The sequence below is a fragment of the Zootoca vivipara genome, chromosome 2, assembly GCF_965207765.1.
Source record: "Zootoca vivipara chromosome 2, rZooViv2.hap1.1, whole genome shotgun sequence".
NCBI lineage: Eukaryota > Metazoa > Chordata > Lepidosauria > Squamata > Lacertidae > Zootoca > Zootoca vivipara.
The window spans coordinates 1,701,314-1,723,535 of NC_142584.1; the positions used below are offsets into that span (position 1 = coordinate 1,701,314).

At 47.3% G+C, this 22,222-nt stretch overlaps 1 protein-coding gene across 6 annotated transcripts in view; it reads left to right on the forward strand.

Annotated features, from left to right (window-relative positions):
* Nucleotides 1-16,905, forward strand: part of LRP1 (LDL receptor related protein 1) — a 329,900-nt gene extending 312,995 nt beyond the window's left edge. For all 6 annotated transcript variants that reach the window (XM_060272175.2, XM_060272177.2, XM_060272178.2 and 3 more), the window contains 13 exons: nt 22-200; nt 281-387; nt 975-1,091; nt 1,657-1,833; nt 2,936-3,076; nt 5,853-6,026; nt 8,016-8,177; nt 9,128-9,302; nt 9,907-10,011; nt 10,702-10,766; nt 12,071-12,161; nt 13,405-13,552; nt 14,792-16,905. In XM_060272175.2, coding sequence (XP_060128158.2) covers nt 22-200; nt 281-387; nt 975-1,091; nt 1,657-1,833; nt 2,936-3,076; nt 5,853-6,026; nt 8,016-8,177; nt 9,128-9,302; nt 9,907-10,011; nt 10,702-10,766; nt 12,071-12,161; nt 13,405-13,552; nt 14,792-14,932 — 1,782 coding nt within the window. In that variant the 3' untranslated portion in view covers nt 14,933-16,905. The remainder of the gene's footprint in view (nt 1-21; nt 201-280; nt 388-974; nt 1,092-1,656; nt 1,834-2,935; nt 3,077-5,852; nt 6,027-8,015; nt 8,178-9,127; nt 9,303-9,906; nt 10,012-10,701; nt 10,767-12,070; nt 12,162-13,404; nt 13,553-14,791) is intronic.
* Nucleotides 16,906-22,222: the final 5,317 nt, after the last annotated feature.

Genomic DNA, 22,222 nt, shown 5'->3' on the forward strand with positions numbered 1-22,222 from the left:
TGCTCACCTTGCTTCCTGCAGATCTCAGGGTTGAAGATGCCACGGGGCATTGCCATTGACTGGGTGGCTGGGAACATTTACTGGACGGACTCAGGGCGTGACGTCATTGAAGTGGCACAGATGAAGGGTGAGAACCGCAAGACGCTCATCTCAGGCATGATTGACGAGCCGCATGCCATCGTGGTGGACCCGCTCCGAGGGTAAGACAAGACCCACCACAGTTTACTCTTGCAACTCTCTGTGCCCTTCCACACCTCACAGCATGGCTTACTCTTTACAGCACCATGTACTGGTCAGACTGGGGGAACCACCCTAAGATTGAGACAGCGGCAATGGACGGGACCCTGAGGGAGACGCTTGTACAAGACAACATCCAGTGGCCAACAGGTCAGTCTGGTCGGGTGTGTGTGTGTGTGTGAACCCTCACTCATGCTGAGCAGCCATGCCCAGAGCTGCCTCTTTTCTGTATCAACACACCACAGTTTCAGTGATAGCACTGGGCAAATTTCCCAACCGTGGGAACGTCAGAAGTTGCCTTGTGGCTGTTAGCTCATCTCCTTGCATTGTTTCTTGCAGGCATTCCCAAAGCTTTCTGGCACAGGAATCTCTTTCCCAGTTCTGCTTCCTTAGCCCTTAGCTGGACCTGATCCAGGGATTGCTAGCTAGGGATGACGGGAGTCATAGTCCAAAAACAGCTAGAGACCCAAGTTTGGGAGACCCTGTCTAGGGGAAGGGCTGCTTAGTCTTAGACTGATACACCACCAGAGAGATTAGGAGGGTTGGAAAGTATCACCTCCTCTGCTTGCCCTGGCCGGACATGTGAAGGCCAGCCTGGTGTGAGAGGGGGGGTTGAGGGCTGAACACCTTCCTAAGCAACAGGCTCCATATCCTTTGGGAATCCCACTTCATACTTTTGACATATATACGGTCCACAGGTCACCATTGATACATACATTGTTGTTGTTTGTCTGCAGGTCTGGCTGTTGATTACCATAACGAGCGCCTGTACTGGGCTGATGCCAAGCTCTCAGTGATTGGCAGCATCCGGCTCAATGGCACTGACCCAGTGGTGGCCATTGACAGCAAGAAAGGTAGGTGGTGGATGCAGGGGGAAGAAGCTTTGGGAAAGCCATGGTGTGGTGCTGGTCTCGGTGTGCTCAGTCCCTCCATAGCTCTTTCTCCACCTCTAGATCTGTGTTCTCAGTGCCCTTTTTTGCTTTTGGCAAAAAAATAAGGAAGACCAAAGGGGCAGCACAATGATCATGGTTAGTCCCCTTAACACAACCCAAGCAGCAGCTGTAGTGCTAGACCCACCATCCTCCCCCCTTCAGTCTCCTTCCACCTCTTCCTAGAGAGAGGCATCTTGGTCCCATTGTAGTACTGCAGCTGGTGTTGAAAGAATTATGGGCTCATTATTAAGAGAACCTGGGAATATTTTTATCTGCCATTCCCACAGGATTCTGAATCCCTTGCCTCTCCACAATGCAAAAAAAATGGGATGGTTGTTCTTTTCTAGCGTCTTCCACCTGTCCACCCCTCCACAGCTCACCTGGCTGAACTCAAGATCCTTCCAGTATCCTGAATTATGTATCCATTAGCAGAGCTGCACAGCCAGCTTCTAACACTGCTTCCACCCCCACCCCCCTTCTACCCCAGGGCTCAGCCACCCTTTCAGCATTGATATTTTTGAAGACTACATCTATGGTGTCACCTACATCAACAACCGCATCTTCAAGATTCACAAGTTTGGTAATGGGTCCGTCACCAACCTTACGGCTGGACTCAACCATGCCACCGATGTGGTGCTATACCACCAGTATAAACAGCCAGATGGTTAGTATTGCATGTTGGGGCATCAAGCCTTCATACAGCTTGGGTAGGTTGGAGGTGGGTGGGGCAAGTGTTGCACCAGGAAGCTCGTCGGTGCTGGGCTGTCCCACGAGGAAGCTGCCTCTGCAGCTCCCTCTTGCGCTGGAGCCCAGTGGAGGAGAAGCATGGCAATGCTACCACCCCCTCTCCTGCCCCCAGGTCAGGCGTGACCTGGGAGTGGAGCTCTGACATGGCAACACTGGGCCGTTATTGGAGCCCAGCAGAGGAGAGTTGTGGCAATGCTACCACCTCCTCTCTGCCGCTTCCAGCCCCCCCCCCCGACTAGACCTCTGCTTCATAGCAAAAGAGGGTAGGAAGTCATATTGATCTCATGCTAGGCCAACTTTGGAGACCCATAGTAGATCTGAGGTCAAAGAGATAATATGGAGATGTCCTTGTGAATCTGAATCTTACTTTTAGACGGGGAAGGAATAGAGATGGCTGCCCAGGCAGGTAGCAAAATCTGCTACCTTTCCAGCAATGGTTGGATTCCTGCTAGGAATCCAGTTGTATGGCTGGAAAGTGGACAACAGAACCGTTTGTTTTCTGCAATCTGCATTAATTTCTAGTTATAATGCTGTGCTCAGTAACATGATTTTGCCTGAATGGACACTCCTCAGTCCAACTTGATAAATCAATTAACACAGCAGACACAGCAGTTAGTTAAACTGGGGGCTCTTGGTGTTTGCAATTTGATGATAAGGGGACATGATGGCAAACTGATGGAGAAAATATGACAGGCGTAGGCAAACTCTGGCCCTCCAGATGTTTGGGACTACAAATCCCATCATCCCTGACCACTTGTCCTGTTAGCATCTAGAGGGCCGGAGTTTACCTTTTCCTGAAATATGGCCACAGTGGTCACTGAGCCAGGAGAGAGCAGGCTGGATAGCTGAGGGGCCATTCAGAAACCAGGTGAGGAAGAGGCAGTTCAGAGGCAGGAGAGTACAAGCTTGAACTATTGCCTCTCATAAGTTCTCTGTCAGACCATGTTTTGAGAAGCAGAGGCTGCCGTCCAGCAAGAGCCTCCGCTGAACTCTTCTTGCTTGGCATCTTTCCTCTCCAGTGACCAACCCCTGCGACAGGAAGAAATGTGAATGGCTCTGCCTTCTGAGTCCCAGTGGCCCTGTGTGCACCTGCCCCAATGGCAGGAGACTGGACAATGGTACATGTGTGCTCGTCCCCTCACCTACCATCTCACCTGTAGGTAAGTGCTTACACACACAGAACAAGGCACTTCCTGCCTTCCTCAACCATACTGCTTTTGCCCTCTGTTAAAATGCCTTCTGTTTTTAACCGCTGGCCCAGGAAGTGAAATCTGCACTTACCAGTAGTTCTTTTCAGTTGACTGTCCTCAGTTCCCAGTGCTGGCAGCACCTGTGACCCCGTGAGTCACCATTGGTTTGTGTTGAATATACTGGCCACGTTATGCCTTTGGCTGCCTCTGGGTTTGTATTTCGGAAGCTGAGCACACGTTTTTGTATGAGGAAGCTCCCTGGTCCAGTCCCTGGAATTTCCAGTTTAATAAAAGGATGGGTGATGTGAAAGTCTTCTTCTCTTGAGACCCCAGGAAGCTGCTACCTGTAAGAGTAGACAATACTAGGCTAGATGAACTTTTTCTGCTCTCTGAAGATCACTCTTTATACAGGCACTGGCACAACTGCAACTCACTGTGTTGGGTTTTGTCTGAGTGGCTGCTGTTTGTTCTTCAGGAGAAGCAACCAGGAAAGGCAAAACATTGTTCCAATAGCTACATGGAAATCTGACTCTGTTCCTAGGGCAGCAATGAGTCCCTTTCCTGGTCCAGTTTTCACTCACATCCTTTTGTCTGGTTTGGAGAATAAGTGATGTTAAGTTAATAACCTTCCTGCTTGTGGACTCACTCCATGCGGCTTACACTCTGAAATTCCTGATGAAAACAAGAATAAAAACTTCAGGCACATAATTAAAATGAGCAAATAGGAATTACATCCTACAACCAAATCAGCAGCCACCAATCACTTTTTAAAAATGAAAAATAGAGGAAGGAGATTGAGACTGAAGAAGATCTGCTTGAGCAATGCATCCCTTTGAAGGTGACCCGGAAACTGCAATTAATCCAGAATGCGGCAGCTAGGCTGGTGACTGGGAGCGGCCGCCAAGACCACATAACACCGGTCCTAAGAGACCTACATTGGCTCCCAGTACGTTTCCGAGCACAATTCAAAGTGTTGGTGCTGACCTTGAAAGCCCTAAACGGCCTCGGTCCTGTATACCTGAAGGAGCGTCTCCACCCCCATTGTTCAGCCCGGACACTGAGATCCAGCGCCGAGGGCCTTCTGGCGGTTCCCTCACTGCGAGAAGCAAAGCTACAGGGAACCAGGCAGAGGGCCTTCTCGGTAGTGGCGCCCGCCCTGTGGAATGGCCTCCCATCAGAGGTCAAGGAGATAAACAACTACCTGACATTTAGAAAACACCTAAAGGCAGCCCTGTTTAGGGAAGTTTTTAATCTGTGATATTTTAATGTATTTTGGTATTTGTTGGAAGCCGCCCAGAGTGGCGGGGGAAACCCAGCCAGATGGGCGGGGTATAAATAAATAATAATAATAATAATAATAATAGGGACCACTACTGAAAAGGCTCTGCGCTGCTTGTGTACACACACCTTGCTGCAGGGCCTATCTTGCAGATATTGTAGGACATGAAATTCCCATTATACAAGGAAGTAAGCTGCCTTTCACCACATTATAGTATTTGTCCATCTACTATTGTCTGCTCTGCCTGGTGGTGGCTCTTCAGAGACAACAGAGAGAACTTTCACTTGATTCTAGTATCTGATCCTTTTAGTGGAAGATGCCAGGGGTTGACCCTGAAACCTTCTGCAAGCAATGCATGTGCCCTGCCACTGATCTGTTGTCCTTTCCTTGAACCAATTGCCATCTGCCCTCCCCACAACATGGGAGAGGTAAGCTGCTGTGAATTCCCTCACAGATTCTTGCTTAAATCCAGTGATTCATGCCTAGCCAGAGGTTGGCTTGCATCATTGAGAGGTAAATGCAGGAATTATTACTTGAGGGCTTGTACAGTAACCAAGGGATACAATGTAAAATTAATATGCATCCTGGGGCTATTCAGTTTGAAGCTGAAACAGACTCCCACCATATAAACACTCTTTATTTTATTTGTTTTTGCTTTTCATAGACAATACTTCCTCCCAAATCTATTGTCTCCTTTGGAGATGGGGGAGGAATAGACAAATTCCTCTAAACTTCATTATCAAGCTACATGAGCTATTCACTTGTGCTCTCCAAAACCCCATGCACACTGATGGCACTTGTCGGGAATAAATAACACTGAGCAAGTGATGTTAACTCTTTATTAGAAAAAAACCAAGGCCAGCTTAGGAGTGACAAGCCTAATGAGCACAGCAACTCTTTTTGATAGGTCTTGCCCTTATGAGGCAGTTTTAGAGCTAACAGTCCCCACCTTCCCACAGCTGACTAAATCTCCTCCTTCCCCAGGATCCTTTCCAAGCAATCTGAGACTGCCAGCACACCTCTCTCTGCTTCTCCCTCTTCATAGTTCTTCTGGTCCTGGGAAACCAGAGGAGGAGAGCTTGTTGCAGCAGGAGGGGGGGACCTAGCTTCTTCACCAGCCTGACCCATCTCTGCCTCTTGGCCTCCCTCCTCTCCTGCTTCCACCTCTGCATCTGGTTCTGGACTTCTTTCTGCTACAGACTCTCCCTACTCACTAAACCCTGTTGCCTCTCCAGCTTCTGACACCTCCTTCTCCCAGTTTTCTCCCTCTTCTCTGTCTAACCACTCATCGTCACCCCACCACCATTCCTCAGGCTTTGAGCCTTCGTCTCTTGGGGGGTTCCCCAGCTGGTGCCTCCCACTATTCCTCTGCATTCAGCCAGTCCATGACAGCACTAAGTAAACTATAAATAATAATGAGTATCTCACTCACTTTCTTGCCTGCTTTTCTTTTCTCCTCTCTTGTAGTTCCTGCCACCGACACCTGTGACCTGGTTTGCCTCAACGGTGGCAGCTGCTTCTTGAATGCCCGCAAGCAGCCCAAGTGCCGGTGCCAGCCGCGCTACATCGGGGACAAGTGCCAGCATGACCAGTGCTCTGACTACTGCCAGAATGGGGGCACCTGTGCTGCTTCCCCATCTGGTGAGTGAGGTGGGGTGCTGGGGGAAGGTTGGAGTTGGGGCAGCGGAGGAGACATGAGAACCAAGGAGATCCACTGCTTCAAGTGCTGAAGTTAAAATTCAGCATCTGATCATCTGGATGGACCTCTGCAAAGTTGTGTTAATCCGTTTGTGGTTTGAAACTTTTCAGCTCACTATTGTTTGTGGCCAAAAAAAGAAATTGATCTCTGATCCGAACTGAACTGGAGCTGAGGGCTCATGCCAGCAGCAGTTAAACAGCCGTGGGGAACCTGCAGACTGCAGCCTAATTGAGGCCCATATAAGGCCATTTCCCCTCAGCCAGGATCACCTACACCATACTTGTCGTCAACTTTGGGGGAACTAAAACTGCAGTCATCATCTGAGGTCTTTCTTTGTGTATCTCTTGCACAAGTGCTCTAGTGGGTGGCAACACAAGGCCTTTTCTGCAGTGGCTCCCCATTTGTGGAAGGCTCATCTGCTGCCTTCATTACATATCTTTAGCCACCAGCTGAAAACATTTCTCTTCAACCAGGTGTATGGCTGCTTAACATTCTATGCCTTTAAAATGTGTCTGTGAGAGAGGGGCTATTACAGTGGTACCTCTGGTTAAGAACTTAATTCGTTCTGGAGGTTCGTTCTTAACCTGAAACTGTTCTTAACCCGAAGCACCACTTTAGCTAATGGGACCTCCCGCTGCCACCGCGCGATTTCTGTTCTAATCCTGTAGCAAAGTTCATAGCTGGGGTACTATTTCTGAGTTAGCGGAGTCTGTAACCTGAAGTGTTTGTAACCTGAAGCGTTTGTAACCTGAGGTACCACTGTAGTTTGTTCTGTTTTATTATGCATTTTGTGTTTTCATTTTGTATTATGTTATGAACTGCCCTGTGATCTTCAAGTGCAGGGTGGTATACAAATTTTAATAATAATAATAATAATAATAATAATAATAATAGCAACAACAGCAACAGCATTACTGTACATGGCACAGTTGGGAGCCTTAGAATGTGCTGTCAATCGTTCTTTGCCTGTGCCTTTTAAATATGGTGCCAAATGCCAGCCTGCCAGGGAGACAGTTTTGCACTCAGGAGCTCCTGCTTGCATCCAGTACCTGCTGAAAGTGGCCAGGTGCAAACGCCGCTGGAATCAGAGCTCCCAATTTGAGCCGATCCCTCCCAAAAGTGTGACTCCAAGTGTCTTCCTTTGCAGCCACGGCTTAAAGCCAGAGGTGCAAGGGAAGAGCACACATGGAGCACACATGGAGAGCACTCCCAGTTCTTCACTTGAAGTTGAATCATGTGGTTGACAGGTGACCCTGCCCACTGGCCTGTGGGGGGTAGGCCAGATCCAGTTCCATAGATCCACACCTGCAGTAAAGTAAAAAATGGATCCCAGGGTAACAAAATAAAATTTCTGCTATCTAAAGATTCTTTGTAGATTTATTTGTTTGTTTTAGTAAAACATGTGTACTTATACTCTCCCCAAAGTTAAACAATAAAATTGAGGCCATGTTTTATTAAAAAATGCAGGATTATGTCCCAACAGGGGTGGGAAGGCATCTCCCAGGGATTCTTCAGCTGTGATACCTGCATTGCAGGGGGTTGTACTGGATGGCCCTTGGGGTTCCCTTCTAACTCTACAATTCTGTGATTCTATGAAATACAAGAGTAGTAAAATATTCTCTTATCTGCCATGTTCCTGGATCACCACTTCCCAGGAAGTACCATATACATTCAAGTGGCTGTTGGGTTTCCTCAAAGATCTTGTTATGCCGGGGGGGGGGGAGAGATGTGGTCCTCCAGATGTCACTCGACTACAACTCCCATCATCCCTGACCCTTGGCCTTGCTGAATGGGGCTGATGGGACTTGAAGTTGCAACAACATATGCAGGGCAGGTGCCTTTTGTTGGCTGTAGCAGTCCATGCAGCCTTAAGTCAGTTATATGGACCCAGCCCTGCTAACAATAACCTGCATTCTACCCTCCTACCCCAGGGATGCCAACTTGCCGCTGCCCCAACGGCTTCACTGGCTCTCGGTGCAACAAGCAGCTGTGCACAGACTACTGCCTCAACAACGGCAGCTGCACCGTCAACCAGGGTAACCAGCCCAACTGCCGCTGCCTAAGTGATTTCATCGGTGACAAGTGCCAATACCGTAAGTGCCTGCCAGCTCCCAAGGCCACAGCAGCAAACTCCCCCCCCCCACACACACACACTGGCCAAAGGAGGAAATGTCAGGGAGATCAGCCAGATTTTTTAGTTTCTTAGAATATAAATCACAAAAAACAAACAATACATCCAAGAGTAAAGTGAAAACCTATTTTCAGAACTACAAATTATTTAGTTTTTAAAAAATCGCCTTGGCAGTCAACACTGTTATAGATCAGAAAACTTGCCCATAATGTTTTCACTGCTAGAGCTTATAAAACAATCCTTTAAAACTTTTTTGCGTCAACCAGCAACCGCCTGATTTGAAATCACCTGATTGGCCTTCTAAAAAAGTTGCACAATGAATAGAGGAATCTTTTCCCGGGTGAAGTGCATGAACAGGGCAGTGAGAGGGGGAGTCTAGCACACAAGGTCTTCAATACAGCCTCGTCTGCATATGCCAAGACAATATTAAATAATTTACTGGTCACATATTCTGTGCGAGTCATTTGAAATCTTAGCTGAATAAACACATGTCTGACAGCAGGGGAAGCTTGTTAATTGCTGCAGATAAACATCCTATTTATTGTCTGATTTAATTTTAATATACCAAACTGAGGACATTGAATTCTTCATATATTCAGAAGTCCTTTGGGTATCTTCAGCAAAAATCAGATTGCAGGGGAATCACTGTGTCTTAATTTCCATCCAGTGTGACGTCTAATTCCCATGCCCTCCAGTGGGATGACTGTCAGAAAAGTACTTGAGAATTTGCCCCTTTTGTGATTTGTTTTTTTAAAAAATATTTTATTGTTAAATAAATGAACAAACGTTAAATAGACAGTGCAATGGAGATGAAGTTTATGAACACTGGGGTATGGTAGAATCTCTTCTCAGGACCTTGTTCAGGAACGAATCCTATGCCTCATGCTGCATCCTCTTTTCTGTACCCCTCAGGCCAGTGCTCAAACTTCTGTGAGAACAATGGTGTGTGCCAGCTGACTGCGGCTGGAGCTCGCCTGTGCCGCTGCCCACCATATTACTATGGTGACCGCTGCCAGCATAACAAGTGTGACCGCTGTCTCAAGGGCAACTGCTCCATCATCCAGCAGACTGGCAACGTCAGCTGCACGTAGGTGCCAAGAGTTGCTTGGGGGTTGGAGGAAGAGGAGGTCTGGGGTGGTCCTGAGAGATGGGGACCAGGGGTGCTTTGGGTCCCCTGCCCATTGGAGAAGCACCACACAGCGCAGGAGGCAGGGGAAACTGGACAGGCACCATGGACAACCCAGTGGCGAGGAACTAAGATAGGGTTTGGGGGAAAACAAGTTGGGCTGCTGTGACGTTGCAGGACACATTTGTGTGGCTTTTATGTGTGCGTACAGCTGCCTCGTATCCAAAGTATCCCAAAGTATCCCTGGCTGTTAAGTAGTGAGGGGTCTCCTAGATCAGTTTCTGTGGTTGGTGTGTTAGGGGTTGGGACAGGATCCCACAAGCAAAACTTTAAAATATGGGAGCAGGGGTGGTAAGTTGAGGTACACACAGAGATCGTGCTGGAGAGAAGGCCTGTTTCAGCAACGGTGATGGGGGGTTGACGCTCCTATGGCAGGAAGTGCTAGGAATAGATGTGCTACGGTAGTAAGGTTGGACTTGTAACTGGTTGTGTTTTACTCTTTGGGCAGTAGCAGAGGGAGGGGGAGTTTCTGCCACATTGACCGCATCTCCCTTCTACGTTGCAGCTGCCCTGATGGCAGGATAGCCCCCAGTTGCTTGACTTGCAACAACTACTGCTACAATGGGGGCACTTGCACCATGAATGCTGAAACTTCGATGCCCGAGTGCCAGTGAGTTTGGAGGGAAACTGGGATGAAGGGAAGGGGGGGCGCATGCCTGCTTACTTTCAGTGAGACAAGTCTTCACTCAGCTTCCTATCCTGTGCTCTCCTAACTCACAAATTCCAAGACCACCTCCATACTAAGACAGGCATGCTCCTAAATAACCTGTTTCCTTGAATTGCTGTTTCCTTGAATTGCGTAGTTTTCCTGCTGTCCATCTCATGTGACCTGCCTGCCGTTCCCCCTGTTTTGCCCCATAGGGAAAAGGGCCAGAGCTCAATGGTAGAGCATTTGGCTTGCATGTCGAAGGTCCCAGGTTCAGCCCCTGGCATCTCCGGATAGAACTGGGAGAAACCTCTTTCTGAAGCTCTGGAGAGCCACTACCAATCTGTGTGGACAATACTGAGTTAGATGGACCCAGCTCAGTATAAGACAGCTTCCTGTGTTCCTTCCAATATGGGCTGTGCATGAGAAATACTCCTGCATGCTGGATTATGGCCCTCTGCTGAAGTCATACTGGCTTCCCTGTATCTCATGAGTTCAGTCAGCTACTCCAGTGTTCTCCTCAGCAAAATCAGCCCCCACTTCTCTCTCTCTCTCTCTCCTCTCACCACCTTTTCAGCATATTCCTTGCCCAAGGAAGTTCTTGCTTGTGTTCAGCCCACAGCCGCAAACACCCACATGCCTTTTGCTTTTCAGGTGCACATTGGAGATGACAGGGGAGCGCTGTGAGAGATCTGCAAGCAACGAGCAGCAGAGCAACCGTATGTAGAGTGGGGACTCAAGGGCAGCAGCTGTAGGGATTGATGGGGGGCATGCGAGTGTGTCAGGTGGATGGGGGCTGCAGCTGGAGAGAGTCAGGGAACACCTGTTCATGCAGGGGTGGTGCCTTTTCCACACCAGCCAGAGGGACATGGCCCATGGCATTCTGGTACTTGTGGCAGTATATTCAAATGGTTATTCCCTTCCTCACACAGGGGAACAATCCACTCGGAGGCTCCCCTGCATGTCTTGTTTAAATGAATTTCATAAGAGGAATCCTGCCAGATTCAGCAGGACACAAGCACAGTTCATGATCCCTGCAACTCTGCCTTTTAGGCTGGAGGCAACAAGGAGACACCTTGACTAGAAACCACTGATAGACTTGCCCTCTGTGAAAGGAAGCACATGGTTGTGTTCTCATTCAGCTGTTTGTGCAGATTGTGTCCTGTGGGTCAGCTCTGTCTCCCTGCCACTCTGCTGCCCTCAGTGGCACATGAAATCTGTCTCCTGGCATGTCCACCTTGTGAGAAATGTGCCCATTTATTAAATTATTTGCAGGGGGGGGTGCAGTAGGCACAGGAGCTTTTTAGGTCCAGATTCCACAAACGTTTGTAAGTGTAGATTGTCAAGGCGAAAAATGCTTGGCCTACACATAAACATCCCAGAAATGCTGCAAGACAGAAAACTTTTTTACCTGTTGGAAATTCATGGATAGGCTTACATTCTATCAGATTATCAAGCGAAATGTCTTCACAAAGATAGAGAGATGTCTTTAGTGTATTGCCTAGCTTAGAGTTGTGTTGGTGGAGAGTTTTCCAGATTGCACCTTTTTCTCTTCCCTGTACATTACTAGTGAATGCTTTCCATTCACCTGCACGGAAATTATTTATACCTTAACCTTTCCTCCAAGGAGCTCAGAGTGACAGATATGGGATTTTCTCACCCCAGCCCCATTTTATCCTCACAAGCTACCCCATCTTAGGCTGGGAGATGGTATTAACCAGCCAGAGGTAAACTGAGTGGGGATTTGAACTTGGGTCTCTCCTATGCTAGCCTGATAAGCTAATCGATGCACCACACTGGTCCCCGTTTGAATCTAGAGGGAAATGAGATGCCTTTGCTTCTTGGTTATTTGAATACATCTGTATCCATCTTGCCCAGAAATGGAAATATATATGTAGACATAAGGGACAGGCTGTGCATATTTAGTGTTGATGAGAGCTAGATCTTTGCTCCGTCTTGGGGTGTGGCAGGCTACAAAGGGATGGTTCGTAGTCAGTGACCAGTGTTTCCCCACCTCCTATAGGAACTGTGTCCATCATCATCCCAATCCTCCTCCTGCTGCTGGTGATACTGGTGGCAGGAGCTGTCGTCTGGTACAAGAAACGGATTAAAGGGTAAGCAAAGCACTGAGAAACGGTGACTGTGGGTGGTGTTTGAGCATGTTGCATATCTACTGCCATGGAGATGCGGGAGCTTTTAGGTTCTGTGTTGCATAATAAACTAAGCCAGACTTCCTCTTGCACAAACACAAAACCTCCTCTTGCCCCCCCCCATCCCATGATATAACCATCTATGAACAGGGAATGAATCTTGATTGTGTCCATGCTTCAACCTGCTGCAATTCTGCTTCTCATTGCTGAGGCCACATTCGCCTTGGGTCATTTGTACATCCGCCTCATGTCATGGAATATTTAGAGACTTGGTGGCATATCTGGGTTTTCTGTGGGGGAGGTGTGTGGATGAAGGTGCCCCGCCTGCTGCCACCTTGGATCTTTTTTGATCTCTTGCCCACCTGCAGGAACTCTCATGGTTCCCAATAACACACTAAAGGGTCACACCCATAAGAGGTGAAACACATGTTCAGCTCAGCACACAGATCATCAGGTCTGCTGCAGTTCAAAGGAAACACATGGTGGGATACTCAAAAGTTTGGGCTAGTAGAAGCAGACCAGCTCTGCCCATGTACAGTGGCCATGATGGCCAAGATGGAAGTAAAGAAGAGACCAATTTGCACCTGTTTTCAGCATAGACTCTGCCAGTGAACTACATGCTAAAATCTAGTTCCATTCATTCAGGGATGGATGCAGAATGCTGCTCATCAGCCTCCCATTCGAATCCCTTCATACCTTGGTACCTTACCCTGAGTCAGACCTTTGGCCCATGAAACCAAGTACTGTCTACCTGGATTGACAGTGACACTCCCATTACTCACAGATACGACAGTTGATGTCATAATCCTTTCTGCTGAGGGCAGGGCTACACCATTACAAAGGAAGCCTGGGGTTCCAACATGCTCTGGTTTCATTGTAACATAAAGTGGGGTAGGGAAGGGTGCTTAACTTCCCTCTGCTGCTAGTTCATTCCTGCAAATGCACTCACTTTTTAAATATACTTGGAGGGGTGTATTTGCATAGAGTAATCAGTAGATGCAGAAGACATTAGGCACCCCGCCCTCCTGCCAATGATTTCTTGCAAGTGCCCCCCCCCTTCGTTAGCATTTGTACAACATTGGCATTTGCTGAGAACAGTGCCCTGAATGTCTAATCACTGCTGCTGCTCCCCACTCTGAACAGCATGATGCTGCGATAAGCCCATCTTGACCTCCCCTTCTTCATCCCTGCTCTTCCTCATCCCCAGGGCCAAAGGCTTCCAACACCAGCGCATGACCAACGGTGCCATGAACGTGGAGATTGGCAACCCCACCTATAAGATGTACGAAGGGGACCCCGACGCAGATGATGTGGGGGAGCTGCTAGATGCTGACTTCGCCCTCGACCCCGACAAGGTTTGGAAGAGGGAGTGGGCAAAGGCTGCTTGAGGTTGCTTTGGAGAAATGACTCCCAAGTCCTCTGGAGGTGGAGAAGGGAAAAGGAGTGAACAGAGGCACCTGGCAGGGGCCTGGAAGGCAAATGTGGCAGGGTGCACAGAGGGAATAACAGAATGGAAAAAAATAGAGCCCAATATAAGGCCGGGTCAGAATCAGAGGGTCCTGGGGACCCTTTGCTTTGAGGGTGCTGAGCCTTTTTGAGGCCAAGGCCCCAAGGAGACACATCCTTCACAAACCCCAGGGAAGCTGTTTTAAATCCTGGCATGTATCTAGTTCTGTCCCCACAATTTAGGCAGCCAGCAACAGGCTTGCAAGTCCTGCAAAATTATAAATAGGTAATGTTTGTCTGATTCCACAAAAGCAAACAATAAACACTGCTCTCAGAAGATGCTTGGATTTGAGGTGGTGTCACTGAGGAGTGCCTCTACATGTGTTTTCTTCACAACTTAAACGTGGTGCTTATACAAGGCCAAGTAACTGATGAAACTCTTTGGCACTAAAGACCAGTGCTAGTTGGAAAGCTTCATGGTTAAGAGATCACAAGCGCGTGTTCCCCTTCCCTCTCTGGAGCAAATTCCTTCCTCCTTGCCCTCTTAACTAAGGATAGGTTGAAGTACTAGTTGAGGCATCCAGACTTAGTTTTAGGGGGTGGGGCAAAAATGCCCCCTGAAGATTGTATTCGTCTTTGCCAGGGGGTGGGCAAATTTTAAGAATCTTCAGGGGTGGTGGTTTTACCTTTAAGTATGAAGAAACCAAGGACCTTTTTAGTAATCACCAGCATCTTTTACCAAAAAGAAAGCACCTTGCCATCACTTGGTGCAGCGGCTTAGTTACTCTGCTTGGCTCCTTGGACAAGAATGCTCCTAGGAGTAACATTTCGCCTGGTAGTTTTTGGGGCAACTGTATTCTCCAATATGTCATGGATGCAATAATAGTGCATTAGTTGTGGGTTTGTATTAAACCACCCACATTCTAGGGTCACAGTTAACAAAGTCTGAAAGCAAGACTCACCACCTTCTCTCAATACATGGCTGCTGTTTGCTGTTGCCACACCTTGGTGGGATATTATGGAATGGTGATCCCTGAGGGGGGGTTGGGGGTATAGGAAAAGGGACTGGGGGAAATCTCCTGAGAAGCCAACTCTGCCCTCTTCCCCAGAAGTCTCTCACACCCTCTTTTTTCCTCCTTTTCCTCCAGCCCACAAACTTCACAAACCCAGTGTATGCCACACTCTACATGGGAGCCCACAACAGCCGCAACTCACTAGCCAGCACAGATGAAAAGCGGGAGCTGCTGTCAAGAGGCGCAGATGATGATCTTGGCAACCCCTTGGCATAGGGCCTGGGGGAATGGGCCACCAGCCCAGACAGGCCAGGCGGAAAGAGACAAGATGGCTTGGGGAGGGTGGGGGTGGGGAGCAAGAGATACTGTATAAATGTACAAATGAAGGATTATTACTTTTATATGTGAGCAGTATTATTACCTGTATATTCCCTTTCATCTACCAGCCGCTGAATCTCTGTCACTGGACTTTGGGATGGATGGAGTTAAAGCAACATTGGGAGGTGGTCGAGAAACCAAAAAGACCCTCATTTGGGTTGAAGGGCTCCATGGTCTTATCTGGCTGCATCCTTTTTCTTCACCACACAGACCAACTCACCTTTGCTTCCTTGTGCAGGTAGCTTGAGGTTGGCAGCCTTTCAGAAACTTGTATAAATGTTACACCTTTTTTGGGATGCCATTGATGAGCAAATGGAAGGTGCAACTGAAGGCAATTGAAGGAGTGTCAGGAAAATAAGGGGTTGGCAGATCTTGGGGGTGAGGGGAGAATACTGCTTCTTCCCTCTTTTCCCCAGAAAAACTTACTGACTTGATAGAATGTGGACCACAATGATAATACCAGTCTGACAATAGCTTAATGAACACTTTGTTATACTAAAGGTACCCTTGCTGTGAACACCAGTGGTTCTTAAAATTTAATGCATTGGGGTGTATGGTTTTGGTTTTGTTCTTTTTGGGCTGCCACTTCTTCTTACGTTGCAGCCCCCATCCCACATGTCTACATTCAGATCTAGCTTGGAATTACAGAAATTTGTGGTAGGGAGGTTCAGTCACTCACCCATCTCCAAGGAATTTCACTCATCTTATTGAAACACTTTTGGCTTCCTTCAGAGCTCCTCGGATGCTTAGACTGGAAAAGGGAATCCTCTCATTCATTTCAAATTTTGCACTGGGTGAAATCCAACAGTTCTCTTTGGATGCTTGAAGCCCCTGTAGAAACTTCACCAATCTTACTCAAGTTCTACAGAAATTCTAGGAAAGAGTCAGTGAATAGTAATGCATTTAAAGTGGCAAACTTTTCAATAGTGTGTGCAAACCTGGTGATGCGCCTTCGCCGTTTCCCACTGTGCATTCAGTAGTTGTAACAAACTGCAGGAGGCAGTGCAAGACAGGAGTGCCTGGCGTGCTATGTGGTCCATGGGGTCACGAAGAGTCGGACATGACTAAACGACTAAACAACAACAACAACAACAAAGTGCCAAAGCAGCTAAAATCTTAATTTGGCATTTGTCACACTGCTTTTAAAAAGGCCTGCATTATTTCCAGCATGAGCTCACGGACCATCTAAAGGTGCATCTGTGGGCCACAGTTTTAAGAACCACTGGTGCAGATGCCACATCCATCAAGCATAGCCACCTTTCCCCAGCAGCCTTCAGAAATCCCACCAATAACAGCCCTTTCTGTTACTGCACCCAGCTAACTCCTTAACCCCCCCCCCCATAAATTTCTAATCTACTTATAATCCACCAAACCCTCCCTCACTCCCTGCCCCTTCACACTAATCATATTTCTGATAGCATTTTATTTCCTGGAATCATTTTTATTCCATATTATTTTGACTATATTCCACTTTATTTTAGCATCTGTGCCTGAGACTAATCAAGAGTTCACAGCAGTCTCTCCTGCCCCCCCCCTTTCCTGCCCCCTCCACCCCTCCCTCCATTGCTGCAACTTCTGCCATCCTGTTCTGGAAAGAGGTTCGACACGGTTTCAACTTTGGTTTCTCTCCAACATGCTTTTTTTAAAAGATGAAAACAGATCAAAAAAACAAATAAGATGAACTAGCTTTTATATTAGAAATTACACGCATGTGGGGGGAGGGAAGGAGGTCTCCTCAGCCTTTTTTGTGGGAGGGGGGAGCCAAATGTTTTAATAATTTTTGCCGGATTACTTTACAACTAAAAAAAACAAAAAACAAAAAAAACAAAAAACCCAGATATTGTTATAAATAAAATTTAAAAAAAACTTAACTGTGTTTTTGTTTTGTTTTTTGGCCATTGCTTCTTTACTTTGGGTTAAGATTTTTTCCTAGGGAAGCTGTGCACTACGAATGAGGAACACTGTGATGTTCAAGCTGAACCGAACTGTGTGCTTCCCGGTGCAGGAAGAGACTTTGTAAGCTTTGTGTTTGTAAACTGGCCCAGAGACTCTTTACCACTGTCTGGTCGCAGGCTTTCATTTCTGCCTTTCTTGATAGCAGGCAGGTGATGGGCTAGGTAAACGGATTGGCCTGAGCAATGCGGAGGGTGCTGTGACCCTCTAGATCAGAGCTTTCCAAACTTTTCATGTTGGTGACATGCTTTTTAGGCATGCATTATTCGCAACACAGTAACTCAGTTTTACTAGCAAACCAGAGGTTAAACTAAACCCTTTCCAGCCTTGGAAGGAGCGCGGGGAACATTTGCATGACACACCTACACACTAATGTGTCGTAACACACTGTTTGGAAAGCTTTGCTCTAGATGTTGATGCACTCCCAACTCCCTGTCAGCCACAGCTAGCATGGCCCTGTGCTGCTTAAACCTCTTCCTGTGGGCCAAATGTTCAGAATTAAATTTGCTCACACCACACCTACTTTTTATTGATAAGAAATCTATTGGTACAGTTGTCATATTTTGAAGAGCAAAAAAGAGAACACATTTGCCAACTTCTACTTTTAACTACGGATCGGACTTTTAACCCAAAATATGGCAACCCTTGTATGTGTATTTGTGTGTTAAACCACAGAGCCTGAGGCTTGCCGATCAGAAGGTCGGCGGTTCGAATCCCCGCAACGGGGTGAGCTCCCGTTGTTCGGTCCCAGCTCCTGCCAACCTAGCAGTTCGAAAGCACATCAAAGTGCAAGTAGATAAATAGGTATCGCTACAGCGGGAAGGTAAACGGCGTTTCCATGTGCTGCTCTGGTTCGCCAGAAGCAGCTTTGTCATGCTGGCCACATGACCTGGAAGCTGTACGCCAGCTCCCTCGGCCAATAGAGCGCCGCAACCCCAGAGTCAGACACAACTAGACCTAATTGTCAGGGGTCCCTTTACCTTTACCTTTATGCAGTCATATAAGAGAGGGGGGAGGGGAGGGATACATGGGTGTAGAAGAATAGAATGAGAGGATAGATGAAGATTAAAAGGAAAGGGGAGCCTCTTCTCTGCAAAGGCTGCAGTAGCAGCAGCTCACTACAAGGGAGAGGCTCTCACACTGCACCCCCCCACCATTCCTCTGGGCCTCCGGGTTCCATTGGGCTGCTGGTTGGGTCGGTCTCCGTTCCGGGGCAAGAGACGCCCAGGGAGGTGCATTTCTCTGCAACCTCTCTGGTTTCCCTCACTCCCATTGGGCTCTACTCTGCCAACAGCAGTGGCTGCAGCAGCAGCGACAGCGATGACATTGGTGGCACAAGGACTAGCCAGATGCTCCTGCCAATATTGTATTTTTTCTAGCAGCTCGCTGAGCCCATGTCGGTCGCCATCTTGCGTTGCCAGATGTCCGGATGCAATTAATTTTCATCCAACAGTGTCAGCCCACTTGCAGATTTGTCTTCTGCTCATGGAATGGGATTTCCCTCTTATCTAAGCTTCAGGCCCCCACAAAACCACCATGGTACCAAATTTTTAAAATCCGCCTGGACAGTGATTTTAAGCCTGAAAAGGAATATGTGTCCTGGGGAAAAATGGGACATATGACAACCTTATACATTAGAAAATCCTATACATTGGGAAACAAAGAGAAACAACTAGCAGTGCTTGATATATAACTTAGAACAACTACTTTATAATATAGGGTGACCTATTTAATAGCTCCATTTGTAGTGAAGCAGTGTTACAAGAACCCGGTTGGAACATGCATTGCCTCTAGGCATGTCAATATGAAGATTCACACAAGCATTCCACAAACGTGGGGCTCCTTGATCAGTCAACCTTATGAACTTCCACAAAGCTTCAAACCTCAACAGCAGCTCTTGTAACTGTCTCCATTTTAGCATCAAATTCCAGAAGGAGGCAGATTTTATAAAAGTATTTGGGTGCCTCTTCCTGCTACTCCAGGTGGCTTTTTCCTAATGCAAACATTGTATCTGCCCATTTCCAACACTCTTGACACGGCAAGAAAATAAGCAGCCACATGTGCTTTTCTTTATTAATGATTTGTTTGGTACATTTACATCCCACTTTTCATGCAAGGAGCTCAAGGTGGAGTACGTGGTTCTCATTTTATCCTCACAGCATCCCTGTGATGTAGGTTAGCCCAAGAGACCGTCACTGGCCCAAGGTCACCCAGTGGACTTCATGGCTGAGTGGGGGCTAGAACTCCAGACTCCCAAGTCTTAGTCCAGCATTCTAACCGCTGCACCACTCTTCCCTTGGTCTTGTTCGCAACCTACCTTCACCTGCTTTAAGATGAAATCAGTTTTGCAGCAGGTGATAGAGAAGGAAAGGGGACTTGTGGGAGAATGGTGTAGGGGAAAGGATTGCTAGCTTGCCAACTGCAGCTAGTCTGGATCATACAATGGAGGTGGGGATGGTTCCCTTCTAAGCTTCTGCTTTCGTAGTGTGTGTGTGGTTCTTGTGATGGATTTTGCCATGACAATTGGGGCTTCAGGTTGCTCGAGCACATTCCATTTATACAGCTGGGCACCTAAATTAATAGTTTTGATACGCTGCATTCTCCAGATCCTTTTTTAAAAAAAATGGGGAGGATTTGGACCTCCACCCTTCTGACCCTTAGAATCATAGAGTTGGAAGAGACCACAAGGGCCATCCAGTCCAACCCCCTGCCAAGCAGGAAACACCATCAAAGCATTCCTTTGATTCTTAAAGACCTCCAAAGGAGGAGACTCCACCACACTCCTTGGCAGCAAATTCCACTGTCAAACAGCTCTTACTGTCAGGAAGTTCTTCCTAATGTCTAGCTGGAATCTTCTTGAATCTTCTTTCTTGTAGCTTGAAGCCATTGTCCGTGTCCGCTTCTCTGGAGCAGCAGAAAACAACCTTTCTCCCTCCTCTATATGACATCCTTTTTATATTTGAACATGGCTATCATATCACCCCTTAACCTTCTCTTCTCCAGGCAAAACATACCCAGCTCCCTAAGCTGTTCCTCATAAGGCATTGTACTGCTCTCAAGCCAGGTGTCACCCATCCTGTTTTTGTGCCTTTCATTTTTTTTTTGCCCAGGTGTAGTACTTTACATTTCTCCCTGTTAAAATTAATCTTGTTTGCTTTGGCCTGGTTGTCTAATCTGTTGAGGTCATTTTGAAGTGTGATCCTGTCCTCTGGGGTATTAGCCACCCCTCCCAATTTGGTGTCATCTGCAAACTTGCTCAGGATGCCCTCAAGTCATTTATCCAAGTCATTGATAAAAATGTTGAATAAGACTGGGCCCAAGACAGAACCCTGTGGCACCCCACTAGTCACTTCTCTCCAGGATGAGGAGGAGCCATTGATGAGCACCCTTTGGGTTCGGTCAGTCAGCCAGTTACAAATCCATTGAATGGTAGCATTGTCTAGACCGCATTTTACCAGCTGCTTTACAAGAATATCATGGGGCACCTTGTCAAAGGCCTTGCTGAAATCAAGATAGGCTACATCCACAGCATTCCCTTCATCTACCAGGCTTGTGATTCTGTCAAAAAATGAGAAGTCAGGGAAGGTGAAGGAGAAGGGGAAGCAGCAGCCTAGGTACATATCAGCACTAAGTCCTACTAAACCTGACCAAAAATGGTTTTGATACTATAAAAAATATAATGGGCACCATAACATCCCCAGTGCTGAAACCTGGCATGATTATGCTTAGATGTTCCCTTTTCATATTTGTCTGAGCTTTGGAAGGCATCAGAAAAGGTTTGAAATCTCCATATTGGCCACAAGGTGGCAGCAAGAGCTTCAGATATGATGTCCTGCTGATGCCAAAGCTGGAGAAAGCAATTGCCAGTGGCTCAATAGCCTTCATATTGAGAAAATAGGCTTGCACACAGTCCTGTGCTGCACTGCATGCACACATCCTTCAGTCTGATGCAATTTTCTCACACTGCATTCCAAAACCATCCAAACACTATAACACATGCACATCTGATACACAAAACAGCTTTGAACAAACCCATCTTAACTGGGTTTACCTATTCGTTTCCCATTTTGAAGTTGTGGTGTCTAAGATAAAGGGTGTTCTGAGACACCTTGCTGACAAAGGTCCATATAGTTAAAGCTATGGTTTTCCCAGTAGTGATTATGGAAGTGAGAGCTGGACCATAAAGAAGGCTGATTGCCAAAAAATTGATGCTTTTGAATTATGGTGCTGGAGGAGACTCTTGAGAGTCCCATGGACTGCAAGAAGATCAAACCTATCCATTCTGAAGGGAATCAGCCCCAAGTGCTCACTGGAAGGACAGATCCTGAAGCTGAGGCTCCAATACTTTGGCCACCTCGTGAGAAGAGAAGACTCCCTGGAAAAGACCCTGATGTTGGGAAAGATGGAGGGCACAAGGAGAAGGGGACGGCAGAGGGTGAGATGGTTGGACAGTGTTCCCGAAGCCACCAACATAGAATCATAGAATTGGAAGAGACCACAAGGGCCATCCAGTCCAACCCACCGCCAAGCAGGAAACACCATCAAAGCATTCCTGCCAGGTGGCTGTCAAGCCATGAGTCTGACCAGACTGCGGCAGGCGGTGGAAGACAGGAGTGCCTGGCGTGCTCTGGTCCATGGGGTCACGAAGAGTCGGACACGACTAAACATCATCATCATCATCAACAACAACAACAACAAGGCACTCAGATAATTAAAGGGCCTTCTGAATGATGGCTACCCTTTGTGGTACCTCAGTTTAAGTACACAATTGGTTCTGGAAGTCTGTACTTAACCTGAAGCATACTTAACCTGAAGCGAACTTTCCCATTGAAAGTAATGGAAAGTGGATTAATCCGTTCCACACAGGTCCGTGGAGTACTTAAACTGAAAATACTCAAACCGAAGCGTACTTAAACCGAGGTATGACTATGTAAAAGACTCTTATTTAACCACTTAATAACCACAGCTTGCTTCCAGTCATGTGGCACTGACAGTACATCCCAATTAGAAAATATAGTTTCCAGGCCAGAAGCTTAAGCCCCAGCAAGCAGGACCAGCTCTGGAACCAAGTGAGGTGGGTCATTTGCAAGGGTCCCTAGCCTGGCCTGGCCCACTGCCCATTCTTTGCACGGAAAGGAGTTCACAGATAGGGTCAGAATTCTGAAGCCTGATCTATATATGCAGGAGAATAAATCTCCCTGCTTGTGGAAATCTGGTATGATAGGAGAAAGGACT